The sequence below is a fragment of the Phyllobates terribilis genome, unplaced genomic scaffold, assembly GCF_046119375.1.
Source record: "Phyllobates terribilis strain yellow unplaced genomic scaffold, ASM4611937v1 Scaffold_4__5_contigs__length_816908805, whole genome shotgun sequence".
NCBI lineage: Eukaryota > Metazoa > Chordata > Amphibia > Anura > Dendrobatidae > Phyllobates > Phyllobates terribilis.
The window spans coordinates 33973278-33995195 of NW_027362764.1; the positions used below are offsets into that span (position 1 = coordinate 33973278).

Sequence of the window (21918 nt, forward strand, 5' to 3'; positions counted from 1 at the left end):
TACCCCCACCATTTGCTGCATCATCATTCACTGTACCACTAATTCCACCATTCCTACTACTCTCATCATCTGCTCCACCATTACTCTCACTATCTGCTCCACCATTACTCCCATCATTCACTACACCACTATTTCTATTCTCTTTACTTGTCACCCCATTACCTCTGCTGTTCTCTGCACCTTCCACAGTCACCTCCATTCCTTCCTCCCTTGTGTCTGGTGTCTCTGCACTCACACCTGCTGGGCCGGGGGAGGGGAGCACTTCCAGAGACTCCTTTCCACACCCGTTTCCCTTTGGTTGCTGCTGGCTTTCTGCAGGTCGTCTGCTGGAGCGCCCCGCCCCCCTACTGCAGCATTTTGGTCCTTGTTCTGGCCAGACTGTTTTCTCGGCACCTCTGCCCACCCTGCACCCACAGACTTCGGGGTCTTAGTGTCCTTTTTGGGCGCTGGGGCACACTGCCCCCCTGTCGCAGCAGTGTGCCCAGTGTTCTTTTCTGATGTGTTTCTGATGTGTTTTTCACATCTTTCCCTGCCCCCCCAGCCCCGGTGATAACCGGCTTAGCCGCAGAGGGCAGGGTGGGAAACTCCACAGAACTCCCTTTGTCCGGCGCTGTGAGTACCTCCACAGCCTCGCCCCCTGCACTGTTCCCCGCACAGATGGCAGCATCGCCGGACGTCCGCCTCCTCTCCCCACCTTGCCTCTGCCTCGAGCCCACTGCAGAGCCCGTGCCTTTAGGTTTGGTGGGGTTTAAACAGAAGGTGGCAGGCGCAACATCAGACATTGGTACATACTTATAACTCACCACCTCCTGTGCAGCTCCTCCGGTCTTCTTCTTCTTCCTCTTCCCTGTCTCCTCCACTGGTTTGTCCTCACCGAAGGAAAACCGCGTCAGGTCCACTGGAGACTCCAGCAGTCGGATCTCCCTCAGCAGTCCTCCCTCCTCCTCCTCCCCCGACACTCCAGCCTCTGCTGTGGGAGTCCTCTGCCCTGCAGGGAGACCACTTGAGCTCCGGCTCTGCCCCTCACTGGCTCCAGCAACTGAGACTCCAGTCACCTCTTCATCCTCCTCCTCCTCTTCACTAAGGACGCCGGCTGGCGGTTCTCCTGAGGTGTTTAACCCCTTCATTTCTGAGAACCGCCGCTGGTTCTTAAACCTCTCCAGGAAGGGACCTGCGCTTTTCTCAATCCCCTCCCGGAGGAGCACTAACCTGACCACCTCGTCTCTGAGGGCTTTAACCCTCTGGGAGGTCGCGGGTCTCTCCTTGTTGGACGCCCGGGTGTTCAGGACCCGGGCCTCCCTCAGCTCCTCTTTCAGCTGGGTTAGTGCTTTGCCGGCGTCCTCGTACTCTCGCAACGTGGCGACCACTCGGGAGGAGAAGGAACTTGTGGACTCGCTGGAGCTCATCTCCCCCCAGGATCTTGCTGGGCTCTTGTTCCTGGGGCCTGGGGTGCCCCGGTCTCCCTCTCTGGGCTGGCGGTGAACAGTCTCGGGGTTGGAGCAGGTGGATGTATTCTTCCTCACCCTTCCCGATCTCCTCACTCCCTCCTGGGCCGGTTGTTGAGGCTCCTTCTCCCCCGCCGGCATAGACCGGGGGATAGGAGGCTGGGAAGCCATGCCGGCCTCCCAGTAAGCCTGCCTCTCCCTGGGGAGAAGAGAGGCAGACGACAACCCTCCTCCTGGAAGTGCTTGAGCTCCACAGACAGCTGCTACTCTCAGCACCACTCCTCCTGTTCTGTATATATACACTGCACAGTACCACTCCTCCTGTCCTGTATATATACACTGCACAGCACCACTCCTCCTGTCCTGTATATATACACTGCACAGTACCACTCCTCCTGTCCTGTATATATACACTGCACAGCACCACTCCTCCTGTCCTGTATATATACACTGCACAGTACCACTCCTCCTGTCCTGTATATATTCACTGCACAGTACTACTCCTCCTGTCCTGTATAGATACACTGCACAGTTCCACTCTTCCTGTCATGTATATATACACTGCACAGTACCACTCCTCCTGTCCTGTATATATACACTGCACAGTACCACTCCTCCTGTCCTGTATATATACACTGCACAGTACCACTCCTCCTGTCCTGTATATATACACTGCACAGTACCACTCCTCCTGTCATGTATATATACACTGCACAGCACCACTCCTCCTGTCCTGAATATATACACTGCACAGTACCACTCCTCCTGTCCTGTATATATACACTGCACAGTACCACTCCTCCTGTCCTGTATATATACACTGCACAGTACCACTCCTCCTGTCCTATATACACTGCACAGTACCACTCCTCCTGTCCTGTATATATACACTGCACAATACCACTCCTCCTGTCCTGTATATATACACTGCACAGTACCACTCCTCCTGTCCTGTATACACTGCACAGTACCACTCCTCCTGTCCTGTATATATACACTGCACAGTACCACTCCCCCTGTCCTGTATACACTGCACAGTACCACTCCTCCTGTCCTGTATATATACACTGCACAGTACCACCTCTCCTCTCCTGTATATATACACTGCACAGTACCACTCCTCCTGTCCTGTATATATACACTGCACAGTACCACTTCTCCTGTATATATACACTGCACAGCACCACTCCTCCTGTCCTGTATATATACACTGCACAGTACCACTCCTCCTGTCCTGTATATATACACACTGCACAGTACCACTCCTCCTGTCCTGTATATATACACTACACAGTACCACTCCTCCTGTCCTGTATATATACACTGCACAGTACCACTCCTCCTGTCCTGTATATATACACACTGCACAGTACCACTCCTCCTGTCCTGTATATATACACACTGCACAGTACCACTCCTCCTGTCCTGTATATATACACTGCACAGTACCACTCCTCCTGTCCTGTATATATACACTGCACAGTACCACTCCTCCTGTCCTGTATATATACACTGCACAGTACCACTCCTCCTGTCCTGTATATATACACTGCACAGTACCACTCCTCCTGTCCTGTATATATACACTGCACAGTACCACTCCTCCTGTCCTGTATATATACACTGCACAGTACCACTCCTCCTGTCCTGTATATATACACTGCACAGTACCACTCCTCCTGTCCTGTATATATACACTGCACAGTACCACCTCTCTCCTGTATATATACACTGCACAGTACCACTCCTCCTGTCCTGTATATATACACTGCACAGTCCCACTCCTCCTGTCCTGTATATATACACTGCACAGTCCCACTCCTCCTGTCCTGTATATATACACTGCACAGTACCACTCCTCCTGTCCTGTATATATACACTGCACAGTACCACCTCTCTCCTGTATATATACACTGCACAGTACCACTCCTCCTGTCCTGTATATATACACTGCACAGTCCCACTCCTCCTGTCCTGTATATATACACTGCACAGTCCCACTCCTCCTGTCCTGTATATATACACTGCACAGTACCACTCCTCCTGTATATATACACTGCAGGTCTTTTTTTTATTGATAGAATAAGTACAGTACATGACAGAACAATAATACATTACAGGACACCGAACATAAGAACAAAACAAGACGACAAATCACAGAAAATAGAAACAAAATAAATCACCGCAGGAATATATATATATATACAGGAAATAAATATTATAAAACCTATAAAACCCCCGGCCCAGCTTCATTCATACTACTATATACAATCCCACACAACACTCACACCGTCCTATATACACATAAAACACCGTCCTATATACAAGATTATATACAATAAAACACTAAACCTAATATAACGTATATACAACCGGGAACTAACACTAACCTACTGGTCCCACTGCCTGACCTTAGTCACCCCCTTACCGCACCTCATTCACACCACAGAAAAACAAAAATAACAATATAATAGTGACATGAACAATTTTTTTTTTTTTTTAATTTTATATTTTTTTGTAATTTTTAATATATATACATAAAACACAGACCTACACTAACTATCCCGCCACCCCTGATCCAGCTCTGGCCACAAAGTTCAGGATTACTCCGAGCTAGGATCAGGCCCCAAAGTTTTTCCCCAGGCGGGGCCTGGACCAGGCCAGATCAGTCCTCTTATCACCGCTGATGAAGAACCCCCCCAAATCCCCCACCCAACCTAACTAAAAAACCCCTATTATACATTATATACAATATATACAGAACACAACCTACACACTCACCATCCAAGGCTCAAGTTCGATGCCGGCAAACCTTCTATTCAGGAGACAGAAATACAAAACAAAAATCTAGGGTGGAAAGACATCAGCCCACCACCAGGATATAGGAGTACTACCGGACTAAGGCACCCTGAAGGAAAAGCCCCTCCAGAGACGGGCCGCCCTCCGGGCACCCAGTCTTTCATACTCCAGAGAACGTACCTTCACCAGGTCACCTAGGATGTTCCTACAGACTTCATCTACATGGAGGATTTTACTCTGCGTCGAGACTAAAACTCGTGCGTTCCACGTGAAATACCTCACCACTGCGCTGACTATGAATAAAGTGTCTCGGTCCCTTCTCCCAAGGTCTCCGAACGCTCCATAGGCCCACCCGGCGTAGGACAGAGTAGCCAGCCGCGGCCAACCAATGGAAGCCCCCACCCTGTTGTACACCTCTGTATTAAAGGGACAATGAAGCAGGAAGTGCTCCATGCTTTCCAGCACGTTAGCACAAGCCTCACGGGGGCAATTCCTGTCCTCGGAGCTCCTGTACTTCAAATTGTCCCTCACATACAGCTTACCATGGAAGCAGCGCCAAGTCAAGTCCCAGTACTTCTCGGGGATCCTGGTAGAATTTAACAAACTCAACCCAACCTCCAGATCCCGACTTGGGCAGTCTTTGAGGGCCAATGGACTCTGAAAATGAGAAAGCAAGACCCTCATATCGAGGAGTTTCCTCGGGAGGGACCTCACCTCCCACATTCCCAGACCCCACCGGCGGATCATTTTCAGAACCGGGTTAACATAAGCCGGGAGATGCCCGTGTGGTGTGCGGAGATCCTTCACTCTTCCCCCTGTCTCCCATTCCTGGAAGAAAGGCTGAAACCATCCCTTGCAGGAGAATACCCACGGAGGAGCCCTCTCTTTCCAGAGGTTTGCCACGTTCACCTTCAAGAAAGTGTTCACTAGGAACACCACAGGGTTCACCATATTCAAACCCCCTAGTCTCCTCGTGCGGTAAGTGACCTCCCGCTTGACTAGGTTCAGTCTGTTCCCCCATAACATCTGGAAGAACAGACTGTAGACCCGTGTCCAGAGAGGCTCTGGCAAGACACAGACGCTGCCCAGGTAGATTAGCAAGGGGAGCAGGAAAGCTTTGCACAGGCCAACCCTTTCCCTCAGGGTCAAAGACCAACCCCTCCATTGGTCCACTCTTTGGGCGACACCTTTGATTCTGCCTTCCCAGTTTTTCGTGGGGTAATCACCCTGGCCGAATTCGATGCCCAGGACTTTGGCATGTTCTTGGGGTTCGGGGAGGGTGTCCGGAAGATCAAACCCGGGATCTCCGCCTCCCAGCCAGAGACTCTCACACTTATCCTGGCTGACCTTGGACCCGGATGCCTCCGAGTAGCGCTCCACTTCTGACATCACCGCTGCTGCCTCCTCTTGCGAAGAAACAAAGACGGTGACATCGTCCGCGTAGGCCATCACCCTCAGGATAGTCTCCGGCGCCGCCCCGCCCATCCGCACCCCCGCCAACGGTCTACAATCGATCCTTCTGAGGAAGGGATCGATCGCAAACGCGTAAAGCAAAGGGCTAAGAGGACAGCCCTGACGGACACCGGATCCTACCCCAAAAGGTCGTCCAATCCACCCATTCACCAGAGGGAAAGTCTCAGCCCCTGCATACAAGGTCTTAAGCCAGTCCACAAACCCTCCAGGCAGACCATACCTCAAAAGAGTGGACCAGAGGTACTCGTGGTTAACCCGATCAAAGGCTTTTGCCTGATCCAGGGTCAGCAAGAACCCCTTCCAGAGGCCCGCCCTGCCTTGCTCCACGGCCTCTCGGACACCTAGAACAGCACTAAAAGTGCTACGGCCAGGAACGCAACAGTGCTGAACCTCCGAAAGGAGCCGGGGTGCAAACTTCACCAGCCTGTTGAAAAGTATCTTAGCCAAAATCTTCCTGTCCACATTGAGAAGTGCTATGGGACGCCAGTTCTCAATGCGTGACGGATCCTTACCCTTTGACAAAATGATCAAAGCTGACCTCCTTAATGATCTCGGCAGAGTGCCCGAGGAGAGACACTCGTTAAACACCTGAGTCAAGAGGTGGACCAAAGAGTCCCTAAAGGTCCTAAAGAACTCGGATGTTAAGCCATCCGGACCTGGCGACTTTTTGGGCCTAAGCCCATCGATCGCCAGTCTCACTTCCTCTTCTTTGATCGCTTCTGCCAAATCGCCCAGCGAGAGGTCAGCCCCTGGCTCAGGAACAGATTCAGCCAGGAAAGCCGACATCCCGTCACGATCAAGCTCCCTCCTTCCCAAGAGGTGCGAGTAGTAGGAACTGACAACCTCCAAGATCCCTGATCTGGACCTTCTCAGGGACCCCGTACTGTCCACCAGCCCCGTCACTATCTTACTATTCACTGACATCTTACAGTTTCTGTAAGGGTCGGGCGAGCAGTACTTCCCGTAGTCCCTCTCGAAAACCAAAGATGCGTGCCTATCGTACTGACACCTCTTCAGCAAGGACTTCACTCTGGAGATCTCCTCGCGGCTACCTCCAGTCGAGACAAGATGCTCGAGTTTCCTCCTCAGGCTCTGATACAGGCGATCCCTGTTCAGGCTTCTGAGGTTCGAGAGCTGCCGGAAGAATCTCGCCACCCGATGTTTGAACATCTCCCACCACTCCGACTTAGTGTTACTTAGGCCCAGCAATGGTACCTGGCTCTGAAAGAATTCCTCAAAAGACCGTCTTACAGCTTCTTCCTCAAGGAGTGATGAATTCAGCTTCCAATAGCCTCTTCCCATCCGAGGAGTCTCTGTAACGTTGAGAGAAAACATAATCAAACAGTGATCGGAGAACTCCACCTCCACAACCGACAACGGCGAAGAGACGGCCTCCTCCTTCAAATAAAACCTATCTAGCCTAGACCTGCACTGACTACCTCTAAAAAAGGTGAATCCCGTGTCGCCCGGGTTGTGCCGGATGTGGACATCCACCAGGCGAGCCTCACTCACTATCCTGTTTAACGCGACGCAGTCATAAGCCAGCCGGTCTCCGGAACCTCCTCTATCACAGGATCTCGTGACATTGTTGAAATCCCCTCCGAAGACCACCTGCCGACTCGAAAATAAAAAAGGTTTGATCTTCAGGAAGAGACATTTGCGGTCCCACTTGGACTGGGAACCATAGATGTTAATGAGCCGAAGCTCTTGTCCCCCCATGGAGACATCTAGGATCAAGCATCTCCCCATTTCTAATTCGATCACTCGTCTGCATTCAACCGCTGCGGTCTTAAAAAGGACCGCCACCCCGCTATACGGCTCGGCCGCAAGAGACCAGTAGGAGGGCCCATGCCTCCACTCCCGCCTTGCTTTATGCAAGGTTGATATATCGGTCAACCTGGTCTCCTGCAAAAACAAAATGTCGGCGTCAAGTTGGCCGAGAAAATGAAAGGCCGTGTACCTTGCCGCATCTGACTTTATGCTGCAAACATTAATAGTTGCCAGCGTCAACGGGGTGGGTGCCGCCATCATGATTGATTGAATTAGATAGCCTTTTTCTTCCCACCACTGACAGTCCCAACCTCTTCCTCTGATAATGACGGGTTTTTAGTGCGCTTAAGACAAACAGATTCATCCATTCTCTCCTTACATAGATTCTTGCCCTCGTCTGGTGGTCCTGGGTTAGTCATCCCCCCAGAGGGCTTTGTATTTGCCCCCCGAGAGGAAGACCCAGCCATCTCCTGAGCCCCAACCACCTTGTCCGCAACCTCCGGCCCCGGGTCCCCACTTCCCCCCTCCAGAGGGAGGTCCTGGAGAGCCCCGAACCGGTTGGAGAGATCCACCAGAGGGGGGGCGGCTGAACCCTCCAATGGCGCTTGGATCATGGCCAGAGAGTCAGAGGGGTCGCACTCCAAAGAGGCAGCTCGAGACCTGGTCCCCCTCCTACCTCTGGCCGTTTTCCTGTTACCCTTTTTCTTTTTCTGTGACCACTCCCCCTCTCCCTCATCTAGACTGTCACCAGAAGAGGGTTCCTGGGAAGACGTGGCGTCCTCTCGCTCTTCCCTTTCAAGTCTCTTGACTTCCTCGCTCAATTCACTGTCTTTAGGATCCTCAGCTGCAAGTGAAGTACCTGGGTCAGAGTTTAGGGACATTACTCCCTGCCCCCTGTCCCCACGGCGCTTCTCCTGCCGCCTGATGGTGGATGGCGGCAGCTTGCTCCTCACCGGATCCCTGCCTCCCCCGCCCCTACTGGTCCCTTCACCGGCAAGATTAGTCCCGGCTTGCGCCTGTCCCACACTCGCCGCTTTCAGGACCGCATTGGCGAAGGAACGCGGACAGCGACTGAACGGGTGACCGAGGTCACCACACAAGTTACACCTAATCCTGCGACAGGCAGCAGCAAGATGACCGAGGTCCCCACACAGTGCGCATTTCTGGGTGGTACACTGCGCACTGAAGTGTGTGGGACTACCGCACCTGTGACAGACCTTAGGCTGCCCCCGGTAGAAAATCAAGATCCTATCCCTCCCCAAAAAGGTTGAGGAGGGGATATGGGTAACAGTGTTTCCCGAAACCTTCAATCTCACCATGAAGGTCCAGGCCCCTGACCAGATACCATGGTCATCCAGATTCTTTTCGGGAATATTGGTGACCTCTCCGTATCTACTCACCCAGGTGGTAATGTCCATACAGGAAAGCGACTCGTTACTAGTCAGAACGGTCACTTTCCTGACTGAATCTTGGCGAGTTATTGCCAGGGGAAAGAGACCATGCCATTCGGGGCGACTCCGAGCCAGCTCATGGCAAGACCAGAAAAGCTCAAGGCCCTCTGGTCTCACGAAGCTGACATCGAAGTAGGAGGTCCCATAGGGATGGATCAAGGCAAAGATGTCATATGCCGCAAAGCCCATCCCCAGCAGGAGCTCAACCACCTTCGACCTATCAGGACAGGCATCCTTGCTTACCCACTGGAGACGGACCACGTTCCTACGGTTACTCCTCTGCCCCGTTGTCGGCAGAGACCAGACAGTCTCTGCCCCTCTATCTCGGAAGGCTGAAAGACCATGTCTCTCTATCCAGAAAGACAGATCAACCTCCCTCCCCTCTACAGTGATGGAGCTCTCCCCTCTCCTCAGGGCGTCCAGGAGCTGCTGTTGCAAGTCACCATCCCCAGGGCCACCAGACGAGGGCGCACTACTACCCCCAGCACTGACAGCTCCTGAATAGCTTTGGGCTGAAGCCCCCGCCAATGCTGGGGGGGCAGCGGGACCAGCACCTACTTCCCCCCCACCAACACCAGTGCTGCTCCCACCATTCACTCCAGTACTATTCACACCATTCGCAGGACCATTACTCCCATCGTTCACTCCACTACTACTCACACCATTCGCAGGACCATTACTCCCACCATTCATTACACCACTACCCCCAATATTTGCTACACCACAACTCCCACCATTCCCACAACTCCCAGCATTCATTCCACCACTACCCCCACCATTTGCTACATCATCATTCACTGCACCACTACCCCCACCATTTGCTGCATCATCATTCACTGTACCACTAATTCCACCATTCCTACTACTCTCATCATCTGCTCCACCATTACTCTCACCATCTGCTCCACCATTACTCCCATCATTCACTACACCACCATTTCTATTCTCTTTACTTGTCACCCCATTACCTCTGCTGTTCTCTGCACCTTCCACAGTCACCTCCATTCCTTCCTCCCTTGTGTCTGGTGTCTCTGCACTCACACCTGCTGGGCCGGGGGAGGGGAGCACTTCCAGAGACTCCTTTCCCTGCAGCACCACACCCGTTTCCCTTTGGTTGCTGCTGGCTTTCTGCAGGTTGTCTGCTGGAGCTCCCCGCCCCCCTACTGCAGCATTTTGGTCCTTGTTCTGGCCAGACTGTTTTCTCGGCACCTCTGCCCGCCCTGCACCCACAGACTTTGGGGTCTTAGTGTCCTTTTTGGGCGCTGGGGCACACTGCCCCCCTGTCGCAGCAGTGTGCCCAGTGTTCTTTGCTGATGTGTTTTTCACATCCTTCCCTGCCCCCCCAGCCCCGGTGATAACCGGCTTAGCCGCAGAGGGCAGGGTGGGAAACTCCACAGAACTCCCTATGTCCGGCGCTGTGAGTACCTCCACAGCCTCGCCCCCTGCACTGTTCCCCGCACAGATGGCAGCATCGCCGGACGTCCGCCTCCTCTCCCCACCTTGCCTCTGCCTCGAGCCCACTGCAGAGCCCGTGCCTTTAGGTTTGGTGGGGTTTAAACAGAAGGTGGCAGGCGCAACATCAGACATTGGTACATACTTATAACTCACCACCTCCTGTGCAGCTCCTCCGGTCTTCTTCTTCTTCCTCTTCCCTGTCTCCTCCACTGGTTTGTCCTCACCGAAGGAAAACCGCGTCAGGTCCACTGGAGACTCCAGCAGTCGGATCTCCCTCAGCAGTCCTCCTTCCTCCTCCTCCCCCGACACTCCAGCCTCTGCTGTGGGAGTCCTCTGCCCTGCAGGGAGACCACTTGAGCTCCGGCTCTGCCCCTCACTGGCTCCAGCAACTGAGACTCCAGTCACCTCTTCATCCTCCTCCTCCTCTTCACTAAGGACGCCGGCTGGCGGTTCTCCTGAGGTGTTTAACCCCTTCATTTCTGAGAACCGCCGCTGGTTCTTAAACCTCTCCAGGAAGGGACCTGCGCTTTTCTCAATCCCCTCCCGGAGGAGCACTAACCTGACCACCTCGTCTCTGAGGGCTTTAACCCTCTGGGAGGTCGCGGGTCTCTCCTTGTTGGACGCCCGGGTGTTCAGGACCCGGGCCTCCCTCAGCTCCTCTTTCAGCTGGGTTAGTGCTTTGCCGGCGTCCTCGTACTCTCTCAACGTGGCGACCACTCGGGAGGAGAAGGAACTTGTGGACTCGCTGGAGCTCATCTCCCCCCAGGATCTTGCTGGGCTCTTGTTCCTGGGGCCTGGGGTGCCCCGGTCTCCCTCTCTGGGCTGGCGGTGAACAGTCTCGGGGTTGGAGCAGGTGGATGTATTCTTCCTCACCCTTCCCGATCTCCTCACTCCCTCCTGGGCCGGTTGTTGAGGCTCCTTCTCCCCCGCCGGCATAGACCGGGGGATAGGAGGCTGGGAAGCCATGCCGGCCTCCCAGTAAGCCTGCCTCTCCCTGGGGAGAAGAGAGGCAGACGACAACCCTCCTCCTGGAAGTGCTTGAGCTCCACAGACAGCTGCTACTCTCAGCACCACTCCTCCTGTTCTGTGTATATACACTGCACAGTACCACTCCTCCTGTCCTGTATATATACACTGCACAGTACCACTCCTCCTGTCCTGTATATATACACTGCACAGTTCCACTCCTCCTGTCATGTATATATACACTGCACAGTACCACTCCTCCTGTCCTGTATATATACACTGCACAGTACCACTCCTCCTGTCATGTATATATACACTGCACAGCACCACTCCTCCTGTCCTGTATATATACACTGCACAGTACCACTCCTCCTGTCCTGTATATATACACTGCACAGTACCACTCCTCCTGTCCTGTATATATACACTGCACAGTACCACTCCTCCTGTCCTGTATACACTGCACAGTACCACTCCTCCTGTCCTGTATATATACACTGCACAGTACCACTCCTCCTGTCCTGTATACACTGCACAGTACCACTCCTCCTGTCCTGTATATATACACTGCACAGTACCACTTCTCCTGTCCTGTATATATACACTGCACAGTACCGCTTCTCCTGTATATATACACTGCACAGTATCACTTCTCCTGTCCTGTATATATACACTACACAGTACCACTCCTCCTGTCCTGTATATATACACTGCACAGTTCCACTCCTCCTGATATATATATATATATGTATATATGTATATATGTATATATATATATATATATATATATATATATATATATATATATATATATATATATATATATATACACACAGTACAGACCAAAAGTTTGGACACACCTTCTCATTTAAAGATTTTTCTGTATTTTCATGACTATGAAAATTGTACATTCACACTGAAGGCATCAAAACTATGAATTAACACATGTGGAATTATATACTTAACAAAAAAGTGTGAAACAACTGAAAATATGTCTTATATTCTAGGTTCTTCAAAGTAGCCACCTTTTGCTTTGATGACTGCTTTGCACACTCTTGGCATTCTCTTGATGAGCTTCAAGAGGTGGTCACCGGAAATGGTTTTCACTTCACAGGTGTGCCCTGTCAGTTTTAATAAATGGGATTTCTTCCCTTATAAATGGGGTTGGGACCATCAGTTGTGTTGTGCAGAAGACAGGTGGATACACAGCTGATAGTCCTACTGAATAGACTGTTAGAATTTGTATTATGGCAAGAAAAAAGCAGCTAAGTAAAGAAAAAGGAGTGACCATCATTACTTTAAGAAATGAAGGTCAGTCAGTCCGAAAAATTGGGCAAACTTTGAAAGTGTCCCCAAGTGCAGTTGCAAAAACCATCAAGTGCTACAAAGGAACTGTCTCACATGAGGACCGCCCCAGGAAAGGAAGACCAAGAGTCACCTCTGCTTCTGAGGATAAGTTTATCCGAGTCACCAGCCTCAGAAATTGCAGGTTAACAGCAGCTCAGATTAGAGACCAGGTCAATGCCACACAGAGTTCTAGCAGCAGACACATCTCTACAACAACTGTTAAGAGGAGACTTTGTGCAGCAGGCCTTCATGGTAAAATAGCTGCTAGGAAACCACTGCTAAGGACAGGCAACAAGCAGAAGAGACTTGTTTGGGCTAAAGAACACAAGGAATGGACATTAGACCAGTGGAAATCTGTGCTTTGGTCTGATGAGTCCAAATTTGAGATCTTTGTTTCCAACCACCGTGTCTTTGTGCGACGCAGAAAAGGTGAACGGATGGACTCTACATGCCTGGTTCCCACCGTGAAGCATGGAGGAGGAGGTGTGATGGTGTGGGGGGCTTTGCTGGTGACACTGTTGGGGATTTATTTAAAATTGAAGGCATACTGAACCAGCATGGCTACCACAGCATCTTGCAGCGGCATGCTATTCCATCCGGTTTGCGTTTAGTTGGACCATCATTTATTTTTCAACAGGACAATGACCTCAAACACACCTCCAGGCTGTGTAAGGGCTATTTGACCAAGAAGGAGAGTGATGGGGTGCTACGCCAGATGACCTGGCCTCCACAGTCACCAGACCTGAACCCAATCGAGATGGTTTGGGGTGAGCTGGACCGCAGAGTGAAGGCAAAAGGGCCAACAAGTGCTAAGCATCTCTGGGAACTCCTTCAAGATTGTTGGAAGACCATTTCCGGTGACTACCTCTTGAAGCTCATCAAGAGAATGCCAAGAGAGTGTAAATCAGTCATCAAAGCAAAAGGTGGCTACTTTGAAGAACCTAGAATATAAGACGTATTTTCAGTTGTTTCACACTTTTTTGTTAAGTATATAATTCCACATGTGTTAATTCATAGTTTTGATGCCTTCAGTGTGAATGTACAATTTTCATAGTCATGAAAATACAGAAAAATCTTTAAATGAGGTGTGTCCAAACTTTTGGTCTGTACTATATATATATATATATATATATATATATATATATATATATATATATATATATATATATATATATATATATATATATATATATATATATATATACTGCTCAAAAAAATAAAGAGAAGACTTAAACAGAATATAACTCCAAGTAAATCAAACTTCTGTGAAATCAAACTGTCCATTTAGGAAGCAACACTGATTGACAATCAATTTCACCTGCTGTTGTGCAAATGGAATAGACAATAGATGAAAATTATTGGCAATTATCAAGACCCCCTCAATAAAGGAGTGGTTCTGCAGGTGGGGACCACAGACCACATCTCAGTATCAATGCTTTCTGGCTGATGTTTTGGTCACTTTTGAATGTTGGTTGTGCTTTCTCACTCGTGGTAGCATGAGACGGACTCTACAACCCACAGAAGTTGCTCAGGTAGTGCAGCTCATCCAGGATGGCACATCAATGCGAGCCGTGGCAAGAAGGTTTGCTGTGTCTGTCAGCGTAGTGTCCAGAGGCTGGAGGTGCTACCAGGAGACAGGCCAGTACACCAGGAGATGTGGAGGGGGCCGTAGGAGGGCAACAACTCAGCAGCAGGACCGCTACCTCTGCCTTTGTGCTAGGAGGAACAGGAGGAGCACTGCCAGAGCCCTGCAAAATGACCTCCAGCAGGCCACAAATGTGTATGTGTCTGCACAAACGGTTAGAAACAGACTCCATGAGGGTGGTATGAGGGCCCGACGTCCACAGATGGGGGTTGTGCTCACAGCCCAACACCGTGCAGGACACTTGGCATTTGCCACAGAACACCAGGATTGCCAAAGTCGCCACTGGCGCCCTGTGCTCTTCACAGATGAAAGCAGGTTCACACTGAGCACATGTGACAGACGTGACAGAGTCTGGAGACACCGTGGAGAGTGATCTGCTGCCTGCAACATCCTTCAGCATGACCGGTTTGGCAGTGGGTCAGTAATGGTGTGGGGTGGCATTTGTTTGGAGGGCCGCACAGCCCTCCATGTGCTCGCCAGAGGTAGCCTGACTGCCATTAGGTACCGAGATGAGATCCTCAGACCCCTTGTGAGACCATATGCTGGTGCGGTTGGCCCTGGGTTCCTCCTAATGCGTTCCCCAGACCTGAATCCGAATGAGCACATCTGGGACATCATGTCTCGCTCCATCCACCAACGTCACGTTGCACCACAGACTGTCCAGGAGTTGGCGGATGCTTTAGTCCAGGTCTGGGAGGAGATCCCACAGGAGACCATCCGCAACCTCATCAGGAGCATGCCCAGGCGTTGTAGGGAGGTCATACAGGCACGTGGAGGCCACACACAATACTGAGCCTCATCAGGAGCATGCCCAGGCGTTGTAGGGAGGTGATACAGGCACGTGGAGGCCACACACAATACTCAGCCTCATCAGGAGCATGCCCAGGCGTTGTTGGGAGGTCATACAGGCACGTGGAGGCCACACACAATACTGAGCCTCATCAGGAGCATGCCCAGGCGTTGTAGGGAGGTCAGACAGGCACGTGGAGGCCACACACAATACTCAGCCTCATCAGGAGCATGCCCAGGCGTTGTAGGGAGGTCATACAGGGACGTGGAGGCCACACACAATACTCAGCCTCATCAGGAGCATGCTCAGGCATTGTAGGGAGGTCATTCAGGCACGTGGAGGCCACACGCAATACTCAGCCTCATCAGGAGCATGCCCAGGCATTGTAGGGAGGTCATTCAGGCATGTGAAGGCCACACACAATACTCAGCCTCATCAGGAGCATGCCCAGGCGTTGTAGGGAGGTCATACAGGCATGTGGAGGCCACACCCAATACTGAGCCTCATCAGGAGCATGCCCAGGCGTTGTAGGGAGGTCATACAGGCACGTGGAGGCCACACACAATACTCAGCCTCATCAGGAGCATGCCCAGGCGTTGTAGGGAGGTCATACAGGCACGTGGAGGCCACACACAATACTCAGCCTCATCAGGAGCATGCCAAGGCATTGTAGGGAGGTCATACAGGCACGTGGAGGCCACACACAATACTCAGCCTCATCAGGAGCATGCCCAGGCGTTGTAGGGAGGTCATACAGGCACGTGGAGGCCACACACAATACTGAGCCTCATCAGGAGCATGCCCAGGCGTTGTAGGGAGGTCATACAGGCACGTGGAGGCCACACACAACACTGAGTCTCATCAGGAGCATGCCCAGGCCTTGTAGGGAGGTCATACAAGCACGTGGAGGCCACACACAATACTGAGCCTCATCAGGAGCATGCCCAGGCGTTGTAGGGAGGTCATACAGGCACGTGGAGGCCACACACAATACTCAGCCTCATCAGGAGCATGCCCAGGCGTTGTAGGGAGGTCATACAGCCACGTGGAGGCCACACACAATACTCAGCCTCATCAGGAGCATGCCCAGGCGTTGTAGGGAGGTCATTCAGGCATGTGGAGGCCACACACAATACTCAGCCTCATGAGGAGCATGCCCAGGCGTTGTAGGGAGGTCATACAGGCATGTGGAGGCCACACACAATACTCAGCCTCATCAGGAGCATGCCCAGGCGTTGTAGGGAGGTCATACAGGCACGTGGAGGCCACACACAATACTGAGCCTCATCAGGAGCATGCCCAGGCGTTGTAGGGAGGTCATACAGGCACGTGGAGGCCACACACAATACTCAGCCTCATCAGGAGCATGCCCAGGCGTTGTAGGGAGGTCATACAGGCACGTGGAGGCCACACACAATACTCAGCCTCATCAGGAGCATGCCCAGGCGTTGTAGGGAGGTCATACAGGCACGTGGAGGCCACACACAATACTCAGCCTCATCAGGAGCATGCCCAGGCATTGTAGGGAGGTCATACAGGCACGTGGAGGCCACACACAATACTCAGCCTCATCAGGAGCATGCCCAGGCGTTGTAGGGAGGTCATACAGGCACGTGGAGGCCACACACAATACTCAGCCTCATTGTGACTTGTTTTAAGGACATTACATCAAAGTTGGATCAGCCTGTAGTGTGTTTTTCCACTTTAATTTTGGGGGTGACTCCAAATCCAGGCCTCCATTGGTTAATAAATGTGATTTCCATTGATGATTTTTGTGTGATTTTGTTGTCAGCACATTCAACTTTGTACAGAACAAAGTATTCAATGAGAAGATTTCATTCATTCAGATCTAGGATGGGGTATTTCAGTGCTCCCTTTAGTTTTTCGAGCAGTGTATATACACAGACACGCTACCACTTTTGGTTGTAATTCTCAGCTTCTGCTCTAGTTTTGGGGAGGTTTAGTAACATTTTCTCCTTTTCTTCAGGTATTGAGCCCGGACACATTCCCGGATCCGTGAATCTTCCTTTCTCCGTCTTCCGGACGCAGGACGGCTATGAGAAGCCAGCGCATGAGATCCGGCAGCTCTTTGAGGAGAGAGGCATCGACTTGACCAAGCCGCTGACCGCCTCCTGTCGCCGGGGGGTCACTGCCGCCCACCTGGCTCTGGCCGCATTCGTGCTGGGAAAAGAAGACGCGGCCATCTATGATGGTTCTTGGTCAGAATGGTATCACAGGGCCAAGCCGGAGCACAAAGTTTTCGATTAGAGGAATGGGGTGTAATAAATACGGGGGGGCTGTGGTGGACTTGATGGGTCAATTTGGAGGCAGCTGCACTAGGAAAGTGAACTGTATATACTCTGTTAATGGACACATTTATTTGTAATTATGAGCTTCCATTGGGGTCTATGGAGATCCAAAAGCCTTGATTGATATGATATTGCCATTTGTAAATTGTCCACTAGGTGTCAGTATAACAAAGAAATCAATGATCACAATAAATCTTCTCTTTTTCTGGTCCAATGTGTAAGTGTCCCACCACACGGTTGGCATCTATGGTCTGATTGGCATCTATGGCCTGGTTGGCATCTATGGTCTGATTGGCATCTATGGCCTGGTTGGCTTTGCAATTGGCATTAAATACACTATGGCCTGAAGAGAATCCACAGCTACGAAACAATGCCATCTACAGACGGGTGTCTCTTTACTCTGCCATCAGGACTGGCTTATAAAGGCCTCTAGAGGAGGCAATACCGTGAGATCTTATTTTACTGCTGTATGAGAACTATTTTGCATAACAGCTGGATCTCCACAAGGAGTGACGGTAACTTCTGCGAAGTAGAAAATACTGTGGGGTGCAGTGCTCAGAGTGGTCACCAGAGGGCACCCCACCACAACAGTAACTTGGGGGAGAATTCTGCAAAAAAAGCATTGAAAATTTATATAAAATCCAAATAATTGACATTTATTAGGTTGGCTGAGCGTCTTTTTGAGATTCCTGCACTATAAATCTGTCCAAAAGTTTTGGACCTTGCTCTGCAGACGATGCACAAGGTCACCTAATGTAACACATTTACAGCAACACACAAGCAGGGAATGTGCAAACTGAAGGATCCAAAATGCACAGTGTTCCCTCACTTCCTCTAACAGAGAAGGACGTCACATGACAGCTGCAACTAATCACTGGCTGCAGTGGTCACCTGACATCCCCCCCTTTGTCAGTGGAAGCGAGAGAACTGAGGCAGCGGTACAGTGGTGCGGTGGGTGATCTTTAGTGCCAGTCTAGTGGTGCAGGTGCTGGAGAAGCCATGGTGGCCAGTATGGGCACACGCGGCTCCTGCAACTTCACATTAAAGGGGACTGACATCTACATCCTGCCCGCTCGTGGTGGCTGCACCAGCCATTTTTGCTCAGGACATTAAAAGTTTCATGGATGTTCATTTATATAACGTTCCCATATTATCAGGGGTCCCAAATCAAATCCCTCTCTTGGTACACAGTGGTATCCCCCCCACTTACACAGCTGGAGCAGACCCCATTGCAGGGCCCAGGAGCGGTGGTACAACTTTGAGACAATGATGACGTCATGGTGGGTGAACATATAATTTAACAGTATGGTATAAAAGCCACAATGAACAGCAAGTGAAAAATAGTGAAACCTTTAACCCCTTAGTGCAAAATGCTGTAGCTGTATGGCGGCAGCTGAGCTGTCTCCACACGGTAGATGCCATCTACGCTACATATCTGCGTCAGTCAGCAGCGTCCGGACCGGAGATCCCTGCTGTTAACTACTTATTGCTGCTGTCAATGTCTTCTGATAATGACGTTTAAATCAGTGATGGGAAGCTTGTTTCTGCCAGGGGCCATTTGGATATTTATTCCATCCTTCGGGGGCCGCACAAAATTATCAACTTGAAATTTACCCGGCAATATTTGGTCACACATTTAATTCCCTCCCCCCCAATGTGACGGCTGGTGCGGCTTCTCTTTTGTGCGGCTGTGATGTTAGGTGGTCTGGATGATGTTGCTTCTTGTATCTGCGTTTCCAGGTTTGCGTCAGTCTGGAGCACAGGAGACTCTTTGGGATAAGTTTTGTTAAGAACTCGCAGCAGTAAGTCGTACCGATCACAGATGTATGTTACACCGCAGGTCTCCTCACAGGAGGAAATTCATCACTGCACACGTTACATATATAGAACTCAAGCAGTGTGAGGTCTTCAGTATACAGCCCACAGGAGACACGGCGACGGCGGCGGCACGCGCGGCCCACACGAGAATTTTTAAAAATGAGATTCTCAAAGCACAATCGTTAACAATCCCAAAAAGTAGGAAGAATGGGAAGCATTTAAGGAAACCAGGATGGATGAACACAGAACTTAAAAACATGCTAAAAAGAAAGAAATCTTTATCAAATGGAAAGAGGGAGGCATATCTAAAGAAGATTATAATGCAGTCTGCAGAACCTGTAGGGCACGTATCAGGTTAGCTAAAGCTGACAATGAATTAAGACTTGCAAGAGATGTCAGAAGCAATAAAAAAGGATTTTGGGGGTATGTCAAAAGTAAAAGAAAAGTCAAAGATGCTATAGGATTTTTACAGGATGAAAATGGTGAAATGGTAAGAAAGGATGTTGAGAAGGCTGAACTTTTTTATTCCTATTTTGCATCTGTTTTCTCTCAGAAAGAAAATGTAACATCAGCTGATCTTCACTGTCCTATTAAAGGAATAGAAGAATCCAAGTTATCTGTAAACAGAGAGATTGTGAGGGAATATTTAGCTAACATAAATGAGTTCAAGTCTCCAGGTCCAGATGAATTACACCCCAGAGTACTGAAGGAGATCGTAGAAGAAATTTTAGAACCACTCTCCATAATCTTTGAAAATTGTTGGAGAACAGGAGAAGTCCCAGAAGACTGGAGAAGAGCAAATGTTGTTCCTAACTTCAAAAAGGGGAAGAAGGTGGACCCAAGGAACTATAGGCCGGTGAGTCTGACTTCTATACCAGGAAAGATCTTTGAACAAATTATTAAACAACATTTATGAAAGTACCTGGATAAGAATGAAGTGATTAACCAGAGTCAGCATGGGTTTGTAACTAACAAGTCATGTCAGACTAACTTAATTTCCTTCTATGACAGAATCACTGACTGGGTGGATCAGGGAAATGCTGTAGATATAGTATATCTTGACTTTAGCAAAGCATTTGACAAAGTATCTCACACCATCCTTATTGAAAAAATGACCAAGTATGGAATGGACAAGGCAACTGTTAGGTGGATTCATAACTGGCTTAGTGATTGGACCCAAAGAGTGGTCGTAAATGGCTTCACATCCAGTTGGATGAATGTCTCAAGTGGGGTACCACAGGGCTCCGTCCTGGGACCTGTATTGTTCAACATCTTTATCAATGATTTAGATGAAGGAATTGAGGGTAAACTGATTAAATTTGCTGATGACACAAAGCTAGGAGGGATAGCTAATAGTGTTGAGCGAGCATGCTCGACACTGCTCGGTACTCGCCCGAGTATCTCACTACTCGGGATGTTCGGCGAGCAGAGAGCATTTCCGGGTTGCTCGGCGGGAGCTCGGGTCTCCGCCCTGCATGTTTGGCGCTCTTTACAGAGCCAATGAACATGCAGGGATTGCCAGCCAGTCACTGTAATGCCGCAGCCATGTTGTTTGTGGGCATTACAGTGATTGGCTGGCCGCACAGCGTCAACTCGAGTATTTAAAACCGGGCGCCGCCATCTTGGACACAGTCGCTCGGGCTCAGACAGTGTAGGGACAGTGCTGCTGAGCTAGGGAGAGATTTATACTGCGAAATAGGTAGTGTAGGGTCTGTAACGGTTGCCAGAACAAACAAACAGTCCTTCTCAGGACTAATATCCATCCCAGGTATATCAGGCAGGCAGGCTGTATAGGAGGCACAGTGGTTATACCAGCAAACGCTGCATTACAGTCCTGTGTGCTCCGGTTTCTGAAATTGCTGGACTTATCGCCCGGTCTCAGGGGCCAGTAAAATTTTATTTTTTTTAATCTAAATCCTGTATTTTTTTTTTCCTCAGTCAGACTGTCCAAATACGCGTCTTATTAACCGTTTGGTATCCCCCCCCCCCCCCCAAAAAAAAAATTGAGTGTGTCTGTGACTGTTCAGACACCAATATATCTGTTTAAAAGATTCTGGTGTAGGCCAGAGAACTAGAACTGTGGTTTTCCTCTTCCACAGTTCTAATCTACTCTTTATTACCCTTTTTCCATTGATAGTGCGAGTGTAAGATATTTTACTTCCTTTACAATGGGCAAGGCGTGTGGCAAGGGACGTGGAACTGGATGTTCTAGTGATGGTTCGTGCAGAGGACGGGGCCGTGGCCAAGGTGAAAATGTGCCACAACCAACAGCCACATCTTCTCGCTCCCACTTCTTGACCGAATTACTAGGGAAGCACAGAACAACACCAGTATTGCGAACTGATCAGTGTGAACAGGTTATTAATTGGATAGCAGATAATACTTCCAGTCACCTGGGCACCACCACCTCCGGTCTGTCTTCCACACGGTCAAGTGTGAGTAGCTGTGAGTCTCGACCGCATACTCCTCCTCACCCTGATGCTCCTTCCTCCCACCATGCCGAGTGTCGTCAGACAGCACGTGATCACACACTTGGACACTCTGAAGAGCTGTTCACTGGTCCATTTTCAGATTTGTGCCCCTCGCCTGATACGCTTGAAGTGGTGGAAGAGGAGATCCCATGTAGCGATGCCCAAATATTTGAACAGCC

The 21918-nt window shown here is 50.2% G+C and overlaps 1 protein-coding gene across 1 annotated transcript in view; it reads left to right on the forward strand.

Annotated features, from left to right (window-relative positions):
* The window catches only part of LOC141264852 (thiosulfate sulfurtransferase-like), a 29341-nt gene extending 11677 nt beyond the window's left edge, over nucleotides 1–17664 (forward strand). Inside the window, exon 2 of the mRNA XM_073677224.1 lies at nucleotides 17129–17664. Coding sequence (XP_073533325.1) covers nucleotides 17129–17409 — 281 coding nt within the window. The 3' untranslated portion in view covers nucleotides 17410–17664. The remainder of the gene's footprint in view (nucleotides 1–17128) is intronic.
* Nucleotides 17665–21918: the final 4254 nt, after the last annotated feature.